General features: G+C 43.9%; 1 protein-coding gene across 1 annotated transcript; it reads left to right on the top strand.

The window, feature by feature from the left end:
- Positions 1–4419: 4419 nt before the first annotated feature.
- Positions 4420–5862, top strand: LOC132945561 (uncharacterized). The gene has a single exon (XM_061015335.1). It carries the CDS (start codon positions 4420–4422, stop codon positions 5860–5862), a length of 1443 nt encoding a protein of 480 aa, XP_060871318.1.
- The last annotated feature ends 6209 nt before the right edge of the window (positions 5863–12071 follow it).

Below are 12071 nucleotides of genomic sequence, written 5' to 3'. Positions count from 1 at the left end.
CTGATATCTTCCTATTTCCAGTTCTCGGAGCCCACCCAGAGGTGCGTCGACGCCCTGAACTCTGTTATAGACGGACTGGACGGCGGTGTACTTGTGGGGGCCGACGTGAACGCGAGGTCCACGGTATGGCACGACGACAGGCTGGACAAGCGAGGTGACATAGTGGTGGACTTTATTAGCCAAAGGAACCTAAGAGTTCATAACCAGCCGGGCGTACCGACGTTCAGGAACCGCGGGTCGGAGAGCCTGGATGTGACTCTGTCGTCAAACAACGTCAGAGTCGTGGACTGGTCCGCCACTCACGACCTGACGTCGAGCGACCACGCCCTAATCCGTTTCGACATCGTTACGTGGAAAAACGCGCACGTCTGTCCAGAAGAGAACGCTCGAGGCTATAACTACAGCCAGACGAACTGGACCAAATTCTGTAAGACCTTAGGAGACCTGAGAGATACGAGGATAAGGGACCTCGAATGCCCAGACGTCGAAAGTTGTACGATAGCGCTTTCTGACGTACTGAGGGAAGCATGCGAAAAGCACATGAGAAAACCGAAGGAAAGTAGGCACAGACCTCCTCCGTGGTGGAACGATACCCTGGGCCGAGAACTGGACACCCTCGGCCGTTGGAAGGTGAGGCTCAGAAACGCTACCAACGTATTGGTGCGTCGGGCTACGTGCACCAAGTTTAGAAAGCTGAAGGTGGCCCACAAGAAACATTGTTTCCAAGCTAGGCGCAGAGCCTGGCGTGAGTTCGTAACGGAAGCGGGGAACAAAGAACCCTGGGGCCTCGTCTTCAAATGGCTGAAAACTGGTGGCGCTAGACCCTCGGAGAACCTTCCAACAGCCGTTCGCAAAAGCGACGGCACGTTCACCACGTCTCTAATGGAAACAGGGGAAGGACTTATGGAAACCCTGGTTCCCAAAGACAGCTACGATAACGAGAGTCCTGAGCAAATAGCGGCCAGGACAGAGACGGGAGTGAGGGTCGGCTTCTTCAGTTAATGGTCTGAGGACCCCGGGCATATCGAACCCTGCGGAGTCGAGGAGGTCAAAAGGGCCATATGGTGCATGGCACCTAGAAAGTCCCCAGGTATGGACCGTATAACGGCCAAAATCCTACGGCAGGCCTGGGCAGTGCTCGCGGGGAACATTTCACACGCGTTCAACAACTGCCTTCGTGCAAAAAGGTTCCCGAGCACATGGAAGACGGCCAAGCTGGTTGTCATCAGAAAATCACCGGGCAAGGACCCTTCTGAAGCCAAGTCTTACCGTCCCATAAGCCTCCTCCTAGTACTCTCTAAGGCGCTAGAGCACGTCATAGTAGAGAGAATCCGACGCGACACAGATTCGCACATGTCGAAAAGACAGTTCAGGTTTACTAGGAACCTCTCGACCATCGACGCTATCCAACACGTACTCGACTGGTCAAAGGCAAGATCGGAAAAGTACGTCCACGCAATCTTCCTGGACATTTCGGGCGCGTTCGACTGCCTTTGGTGGCCGCAACTGGTGATGGACATGAAGGCTGCAGGCTGTAGTGACGGCCTCATAGAGCTCACCAAGAGTTACCTCGATGGTCGCCAAACGGAAATGAAATTTGGCGACCAAGTCCTACGGAAAACCCTCGCCAAGGGGTGCCCGCAGGGCAGTGAGTACGGCCCTGACCTGTGGAAATACGCAGTAAATCCACTCCTGTCAGAGGTGCTGCCCATAGGTACTGAACTAGTCGTGTACGCAGATGATCTTGCACTGCTAATCTCGGGCAAAAACAGAGCCGAACTAACCGCAAGGGCAAACACCCTTCTCAGCAGCAAAATCACAGACGCTGTGGATAAAAGGCTCACTCTCCAAGCCGCTGGTCCTCCGTCTCGGTAACGATAGAATAAAGCTGACCGAGTCGGCGAAGTACCTCGGCATAACGTTTGACAAAGGCCGAAAGTTCAGCGCCCACCTGACGGAAAAAGCGAAAAACACGAAGGCACTGTTTGGTCGCCTGCACGGAGTCGCAAAGACCACATGAGGACTGAGATCTGGAGCGCCGCTCCAGATCTACAAAACAGTATTCATACCGCAAATGAGCTACGCGGCCTCGGTGTGGGCTATGGACTGCATGTCTCTAGCGCACCATCGGGGCAGAGCGAACTCAACCCAGAGACTACCGTTGCGGGCGATAACAGGTGCTTACAACACGACGTCGACCCTGGCGCTGCAAGTACTAGCGGGGACACCCCCCTTGGACTTGAAACTAAAGGAGATGGCTAAGGTTGAGAAGGACAGGATCCTGGTAAGGAAAGGCGCGATGACGGCTGTAGAGGCTGGCCGCAATCTGTCATATTATACAAATGAGACCATCGACCTCTGGCAGCAACGATGGGTCGCTGTAGATAAGGGAAGGTGGACTTACGCCTGGTTCCCAAGCATCCGTCATCGGTTGGAGCGCACTTGGTGCGTCACGGACTATTACACGTCGCAACTGATGACTGGACACGGGGACTTCAATGCGAAACTCCACATGTTCAACCTGAGAGGCGATGCAGCTTGCGGGTGCGGGTCTCCGAACCAGACCACCGAGAATCTGCTGTATGAATGCCCACTTGCTGACCAGGAATGAAACAAACTCGAGCTCACGGTGCGAGCGGCCGGTTCGGACTGGCCGTGTGAGCCCGAGTTCATGACCAGATCCGAGGTCTTGTTCCAGGCGGTGAAACAGTTTGCACACGCAACACTGAGCCGCTCTGAGGAAGGACGAGCCCGTTAGACGCGACTCGGCGTTAAAGGAAGATTCCGACGCGGGGCCCCTGGCATCACAGTGGCCAGAGGCCAGAGCGAAGAGTGATACCTCTCTAATCCGCGCGGGGCTCACTCGTCCGAGTGACATATCAGCGTGACGGAAAGTGACGTGGAAAAATGTTGCGACACACCGGTGGAGGCAATTAAGCGGGGGATGTAACGAAAGGGCTGGACCAAAGTAACCGCGGGCAGGCACCTCGAATTTCACCTGCCCGCGGACCTCCAGCCACATGCCGGTACATTCCCCGCCCAACTCCGGCCGAGAGTTCACGGGCCCGGCCAACTCGTGAACGAACTCGTGCAAGGCGGAAGTCCGGCTGGGGGACACCCACCGACAAGCACTCAAACCCGAGCATTGGGTACGGACACGGCACCCGGCAAAAGAAAACCGTACCACTCATAAAAGGTCGCACCAAGGCGGCGTAATAACCGCCCCGATGCAGATGCTAGTGGGAAAAGAGTCGTTGTGAGTACTCTGGATAACGGATCCTTATATCTCATTCCGCGGGTCGATGTGGAGAGCCCTACTGAAAACCCGACTTTGCTAAAACGCCCGAACGGTATCAGTGCCCATCGAGCTTTGTGGCGTGCGTCCGGCCGTCGCGCGTGGGTTTCCTTCGCGTGCTCGCGCTCGCCGGCCGCGCGCCCACGACTTATGTTGATGGCCTCGCGGAGACTGTGGAAGTAGCACTTTAGTAGAAGGGGAGAAATTTGACTGGGTCGAATCCAGCGTTCACCGACGCGGATCAGCGAGACCCAACGATCTATCTCATATGAGAGTAGCCGGCGGGGGACCATCGGCCTGGCGCCAGAGCGCCCCGACGCAACCCGTCGGAGGGACGCGACCGCGTTACCAAGGCGTGAAGTAGCCGCCCTCGGGAGAAATGGCTAAAGGTGTAACAACCCCCGGGGGAATGGTCTTATACTCCCCGTCACACAGTGGTTTACAATGTCTTGACAGCTGACATAGAAAAAATGTTCCGGTAGATTATGATCGCAGAGGAGGATAGACATTTACAGCAAATACTTTGGCGTGATCATCCTCATGAAGCACTTCGGACATACGCTTTAGCCATAGTAACGTATGGCACAACATCGGCATCATTCATGACCACGCAATGTTTTGTGGTGCTTGGAGAAGAAGCAAAGAAAAGTAGCGCCAAGATTTCGGAAGTCATCTTACGTGACTTTTACATGGAAGATCTGATGACTGGCTGTGACACTGAGGAGGAATGTATGCAATTACATGAGAGCATAGCCAGAATCCTGAACTCATCAAAATTACCACTACGTAAATGGTGCTCCAATTCGCCATCAATTGTCGCGAGGATAGTCAAAAATCAGGATGATGCTCTTTTTATTCTAGATCTAGGAGACGGAGATACTATAAAATCCTTAAGGCTTTATTGGCAGCCTTTTGTTGATCAATTCAGGTTCAGTATCACGATTCCTGCTGACAGAGCAAATCTTACCAAAAGAAAGCTATTATCGGACTTGAACAAAGTATTTGATCCATTAGGATTCTTGGGTCCCGTACTCATTACAGGAAAAATATTCCTTCAACAGTTGTGGCAATAACAAATAAACTGGGATGAACAACTAGAAGTGGACGGATTTTGTGATGCATCGATGGAGGCATATGGAGCATGTATGTATATACGATGTCTAGATAACACTAGTAAATGGCACTCTCGTTTTTTATTCTCGAAATCAAGAGTGGCTCCATTGAAGGGAGCTACTGTCCCACGACTTAAGTTAAGTGGAGCGCTTCTTTTAGCACAACTAGAGACAAAGGTAGCAGATTCATGGGGCATAGACAGTGCAACCATTTACTTATGGACTGATTCGACGATAGTTTCAGGTTCGCTTAATAGTCACTCCTCAAGACTAAAAACATTTGTAGCGAATCGAGTGAATCAAATATTAGAACTAACAGAAGTAAATCAATGGCGACATGTACGTACCCATGACAACCCTGCCGATAACATATCTCGAGGTATAAGTCCGGCAGAATTGATCAGAGCAGACATCTGGTGGAGCGGACCCAAATGGTTGGAGGAAGATAATGCAAGTTGGCAAATTCAACCCACGTTAATGAACGATGTAGAAGAGCTACCTGAAATTCACAAGATGAAGCTGGCGTTAATAACAACCAATCCAGTGACTCATATGATCAACCAATATTCGGAATGGAACCGGATGCTTCGAGGAATCGCCTGGTTAAGAAGGTATACAAGGTACATCAAAGAAGATAAAGGTTTCAGAGAGCCAGGGCCGCTCCAGATATCAGACCTGAGAGAGGCTAAGTTAACGGTTTTAAGAATAGTTCAACAAGAAGTGTTTCGTAAAGAGTTCATAGCACTGGAAAAGGGACAAGAAGTTCCAAAAAATAGTAAGTTGCGGTGCTTGAATCCATTTATAAAAAATGGATTGATATTAGTGGGCAGAAGATTGCAAAACTCAAACATCAATGAAAACCGCAAACATCCCATCGTTCTTCCTTCATTTCACAAGATCACAGTTATGATTTTTGAATCCTATCATCGCGAGCTTCTTCACATTGGCCCTCAAACATTGTTATCTGAAGTGAGACGTCAATATTGGCCTTTACTGGGTAGAGCAAATGTACGAGTAGTAGTACGACGATGTATCAAGTGCATAAGAGCTTGTCCGCGATTTGATCAACCACTCATGGCAGTTCTTCCGAAGGATCGTCTTCAATGTGCGAGGCCGTTCACAATCACGGGTGTTGACTTTGCTGGGCCCTTTTACGTACGTAGCGGTTTAAGACGAGTACCCGCAAAAAAGGCGTGGATTCCCATATTCGTTTGTTTTTCTACAAAGGCTATGCATTTGGAACTGGCTGAAGTTTTCTCTGCTTCTCCATTTCTAGCTGTTCTGCGCTGTTTCATGGCCCGACGAGGAAAATGTGCCAAAATCTACAGTGACAATGGCACAAATTTTGTGGGAACTCAAAGGGAACTCGTATCAATGATGAGAAGAGCTAGTGATCAAGTTGCAAAGGAAGGTATCGAATGGCACTTCAATCCTCCCTCAGCGCCACATTTTTGAGGTCTATGGTCTAGTGCAGTAAAGAGCACCAAACATCACTTAAAACGAGTAATGGGAGAGCTCAAGCTTACGAGCATAGAGTTACGGACCCTCCTTTGTCAAATAGAAGTTTGCTTAAACTCAAGATCGATTACGCCACTTAGCAGTGACCCGTCCGAGATTGAAGCCTTAACACCAGCTCACTTTCTAATTGGAGGTCTAATGATGATTCCAGATGAACCAGACAGCTCTGGGGAACCGACAAGTGGCCTTAAGCGTTGGAAGTTGGTTCAGAACCTCATGCAAACCTTTTGGAATAGATGGTCAAAGGAGTACCTTCCACAAGTACAACCTCTCGGAAAGTGGACCAGTAAAGGAACGCAATTAAAAAAGGGAGATGTGGTGATTATCAAAGACGACTGCCTACCTCCCACCAAATGGAAGTTAGGCTTAGTGATTGAAATTTATCCTGGAGTTGATGGATTGATATGAGTAGTGACGTTAAGGACAGCAACTGGAGCTCAAATGCGTCGACTAACCATAAAGTTGTGCCGCTTACCAGTACATGAAGAGCATAATTTAGTTGAAGACCAGCAGGCTTCAACGGGGGGAGAATGTTAAGACCGTAACGCATATCTCACCACCGGCCGGCACACGCATACACTCACACACACACACACATATCTGTTACCTGTTCGTCCCTATATTATGTTGATATTATTGTTTTTATTTTAGTATAATTGTCCGTGTCAGCTGTGAGTTATATAATATGTAGATTAAAAAGGCCGGACGAGCCGGTACGTGTAGCACGGCCGCCCAAGATGTCACCAGTCCGTTACGTAGTGTTAACGTAGAACTATAATTTTTACGTGCGCAAAGCGCCGTTCTTTTTATATTATTACAATATACTATATTGAAAATTTTGGGCGCGAATCGCCATCTTTGTATTTTTATTAATTCATTTTAAGTGAGCGCTAATCGCTACTAAAGTATTATTATAATAATATATTGTGCAAGCTCAAATCGCCACGAAGACTTATTTTATTTATTGTCATATATTATACATAATTTGCAATTATTGTAACTTGTCAATTATTATATTTCTCATAATTTATTGTGTTAACATTGTATAGTGATTAGCTACAGGACCAGCTGGCCAGTCTGCGCTCCACGATCTGTGAGTTATTTATTGTTATTATATATTTTATATTTCAGCTCAATTAGCTGCCATCAATTATTATATTGTTGGGCCACATATTTATATTATTCTTTAGCAGCTCAAATAGCTTGCCATATTATTAGTTTATTGTATTGTTGAGCCAGTAGCTTATATTATACCTTTACTAGCTTACAGTTAAAACGGCCAATATTATTATCTATCTAGATTGTTTTTATTTTTTATACTTGATGTTGCTGTGATTTATATACTACTTTTTTTGATTATTGTGTACAATACAGCAACTCATTTTTACCAGCAACCATGTTACTCATTTATTTATTTATTAGAGTTACCTTTTTTGTCATTAGTTTTTAAGCATACGCGCCCAAACATATACACACCTTACACATCACCACACCACATAGCTCACTAGTATTTGCGCGGCGAACCCAACCAATTCTAGCTGAGCTATAACAGATATACACACAAATACATAGTTCGGTCGTTGTTTGAGCGTTGCGCGAAATCCTAGTGGTACTGGGCGCACGGTCTATATTTGTATCGTCCCGGCCCGAACATCTTTCAATTAAATATTTAAATTCTTCAATAACCTCATCATAATTTTTGTTTCCCCTTTTTTCTTGTTCAATAAACATATATAAAAAAGCATTCAATTTTTCTTGGTTCATACTGAAATGAAGCTTGGTTTTAATAACACTGAGTTTAGAAAAGGCACAGCTTGTAACGGGAATAGTAACGAATGATTTAAGAGGATGTCAGCACACTATTTATTTTCTCTCTCTGGCCCACGCGCAATATAGACAAAACGCATTTACACAGAATCATTTTTTCTATGTTTTTAAGTAATCTTGGAGTAAAATCAGCCATTTCAAAAAAGAAGGAAAATAATATTTTTGAGGGTATGGCATCGAGTCGTCTAACTATTGTCTCAAAACAATTTAAACATAATTTTAATTTCCAAAATTTTTTTGTTAATATTAAAGATTGAAAACTAAGTCAAATAACAATAAACTATAAAATCGATATGTCATTTCCCCAAAAATATTATTTTCCATCTTTTTTGTAATGGGTGATTTACTCTAATATTACTTAAAAACATAGAAAAAATGATTCTGCATTAATCCTCTTAAAAACAATTCAAATATTTTTAAAAATAGTTTATCAATCTCTCTCGTTGAGCCATTTTATCTAAACGTAAACTTCTTTATTTGATGTTCCTTTCAATGTTTCAGTGCCAGCCATGTTTTTTAATAATTTTATTTCATTAACATTAATGTCAAATTATGTTTTAAAAATTAAATATCTTCTTATTTAGTCTCGAGATTAACCAAATTCCCAACCCTTTCGATTCATTTAAGACTTTCTTGGTTGAATCGAACATTTAATCCAGATATAATTTGATCAAGTGCAAAATTAAAGCAAGAATTTTTCATTTCATCTATTTAGTTTCCTGAAAATATTGATGATCGTGGTTGTCTTCAACCTTTTTTGATATTTTTGTTTTTTTACATCAGGAATGTCAATATTATTTTCATTGTTGTATATTTTTTCATATTCTTCGTCATCAGACCAATATTGACTTATTGTTAGCTTTAAAGATTTTATCGAATTAACAACTGTTACAAGATTAATTTCTCCACTTTGTAAATTTGTACTAACTTTTAGCATAACTGAAAAAATAGGTTTCAGCATATTGAGGGCAAATATAAAATAAGAAGATTGCATTTTAAAAATTAATCCACGAGCTTTAGCGCTTACATCAGAGAGTCCGGTTGAAGCATGGTTTAAACATGTTTAATACCCATGATTAAAGATAATATATTTAATTTTAGTCATAACTTCATGAAGTACCTAGTACCCAACTCGTTAAGAAAAGGTTCAGGTGGGGCTAAAGCCCAATCAGCCCTACCTATCTAACCCGTGCCCACGCCTATGATTATAATATTTATATATTCATATTATTAATTTAAACTAAATATATGTTATTTTGAAAATTATATGTATTATAAGTTCTTATGTATAATTGTAACAAAATATAATTTAATAAATACATTATGTAAATCAATTATATTGTGCTTTATACTTTAAAGTGTAACCTATGTCTTAGGGAATCAAATAAAATTTAACACCCCCATATTCTTATTTATAAGGTAACTTTTTGTATAATATAATGCAAAAATTTGCATGCTTAATGTTTATGCTCTAACAATTCTGAATAAAGCATGTCGCGTGCACCTGTCTTACAGGAGATAGAGACAAGATAGGATTTTGGTAGAAGCGTCAAATGATCAACAATTTGTAGTTCGATGAATTATTTATTAAAAATTGTAAAAAAGATAAGTTAAATTTATACTGGCAGCTATTCGAATTAACGACGGATACTGGTGTCTTAGAAAATAGCGATTGCTCGAATATCTCTTAAGTCCGAAATACCTCGTTAACGAAAATAATCTAAGTCCATCAGGAAAATAGTGATTACCATAATCAAAGAGGTACAGGAGTGCGTACGTTACGGTGGAAAGGTCACGTCTGAATAATGGGCCGATCCCAGGGCTCCTATATAGTCCTGTCCCCTCCCTTTACTAGATCCCTGGTGGACCGCGTCGGTGGTTCTCACAGTGGCCTTCCATAATTAGATGGTTGACTATTTCGGAGAGCGGACACTGACCTATGACTCAGGGTTGCAGATGTGCCTTTGTTCGATACGGGTTATCGTTATAAAAAGTGCGTATACCCACGGCCGTGTTTTCACAGTGCCAAGATCTAATTCATTACAATTATAATGTTGCTCTCCCAGGGTTTTGTGCACTACGCTGACATCATCCCGACCATCTATGTGTTACCCTTGTACATTAGATATTCGTATATTCTTACAATGTGTAGGGGTGAAGTATAGGGGTCACGTAGCAAGCACTACAATTTTTTATTTTAATAATTTTGGTATAAATGATAGTACAAATTTGGTATAAAATATGATAAGACATATATATTTTAAAGGATTCTAAAAGAGTTTTCTAGACGAAGCTGATCATTTTGGACTTCTTTGAAAAAGAAAAACTGCTTTGTATTAAGTATTTTATGTGAGACTGGACATTTCTTTTGATTTGTTTTATATACAATGGTTTTTCAATAATAGATTATAGTGTATTAGTGTATTTAATTTAAATAAATATTTAAATTTAAACTATTTAAGTACCTACTGACTTAGTATTATTAGGTGTACAATATTCATAACAATATATTAGACGGAAAATAAAAAGATTCTATAGCAGGAAAAACATTTTTTCGTAGTACCTCTATAATCTCTATAGTACAGTATATATTGGCCTGGTAAATTTTTTTTTGACATGCCTAGTTGGCATACCTTTTAAAAAGTATTATGTATCTATTATATATTTTATATGTAGGTAGGTATTGTAAACCACTGTGTGACGGGGAGCATAAGACGATTCCCTCGGGGGTTGTTACACCTTTAGCCATTTATCGCAAAGGCGGCTCCTTCACGCCTTTTGATGACGGGGTCACGTCCCTCCGACGGGTTTACATCAGGGCGCCCTGGCGCCATACTGACGGTCCCCGCCGGCTACTCTCGTACGAGGTAGATCGGTGGGTCTCGTTGATCCGCGTCGGCGAGCGCTGGATTCGACCCAGTCAAATAGCTCCCCTTCTACTAAGGCGCTACTCCCGACAGTCTCCGCGAGACCATCCACATAAGCCGTAAACGCGCGGCCGGCGAGCGCGAGCACGCGAGGTATCCGCGCCCGTCGGTCGGACGCACGCCACAAAGCTCGACGGGGCACTGATACCGATCGGGCGTCGGCAATGTCGGGTTTTTAGTGGGGCTCACCCACCGCCCGCGGAATGAGATTGAAGGATCCGTTATCCAAAGTACTCACAACGACTTTTTGCCCACTAGCATCGGCATCTGAGCAGTTTTTACGCTGCCACGGTGCGACCTTTTTGGAGTGGTACGGTTTTCTTTTGCTGGATGCCGTACCGATTACTCGGGTTTGGGTGCCTGTCGACAGGTTTCTCTCAGCCAGACTTCTGTCTTGCACGTGTTCGTACACGAGTTGGCTGGGCCCGTGTACTCTCAGTCAGGTTCACGCTAGAAGCGCCAACACGCCTGCTTCGCCCACCGTGTGCTGGCGCCTCTCCCCCAAGCCCACTGGTTTGTCGCAGGTGGTATGGTACCCCTACTCGGGTAGTTTGTTCCCGTGCGGAGAAGGAAGGTGCCCTCCATCACCTCGGTCGTCCTTATTTGGGGACCCACGTCGAGGTCTTTTGACGTGCCTATCAGGACTGCCCTTCCTCAGTGCGTTGATACGCCTGAAACACGGTTATTGATTTTGCCGTGAGTCCGCGCTCCGCGATTCGGTCCGCACCGATCGCTTGCACCTTGAGCGCGGAGCTTTTTCGTGGTTGACGGGTGGGCAGTTGTATGTGTAAGCAGATGCTCTGCGATCCCTGGGGACCTGCCTTTGGTTCGAGCTTTGTGGCGTGCGTCCGGCCGACGCGCGCGGGTAAGCAACAAGAGTCTACTAGATTCTGCTGGAGTGTCGATAGTATCTTTAACCCAGCCATCTGGTTCAGATTTTGCAACAATTAACAAGGCAGTTAATATTTCGCTAAATTCATTTAGTGTCGAGGAGGTTAAAATTAAACGTAAGCAGCTCACATAAAAAGTTTTTAATTTTTTATTTTGAATACCCTTAAAGTATGGAATTCGACAAAATAGTTTTACCATATGTGCTACGTCAATTCTTATAAAGCATTGCGGTAATATTTCGTTTTTTTCCAACTAAAATATCAAAACATCTCGCGGTGTAATCTCGCATGCTGCTGTTATTAAATGCTCTTGTCAATTTATTATGTAATCATACAGCGTATGATACTCAATACACTGATAATCACTTAAATGATTTTTAATGAGCCAACATTTTTTAATCGTTTGCACATTTTCAATGCAGAATAATTATTTATATATGTGGTAAAAAATATAATAAATAAAGATAAAATCTTAATTATGTTTCAAACTATGGAAATTAAA

The sequence above is a fragment of the Metopolophium dirhodum genome, chromosome 5, assembly GCF_019925205.1.
Source record: "Metopolophium dirhodum isolate CAU chromosome 5, ASM1992520v1, whole genome shotgun sequence".
Lineage (NCBI taxonomy): Eukaryota > Metazoa > Arthropoda > Insecta > Hemiptera > Aphididae > Metopolophium > Metopolophium dirhodum.
This window is presented reverse-complemented; position numbering and strand designations above follow the sequence as displayed.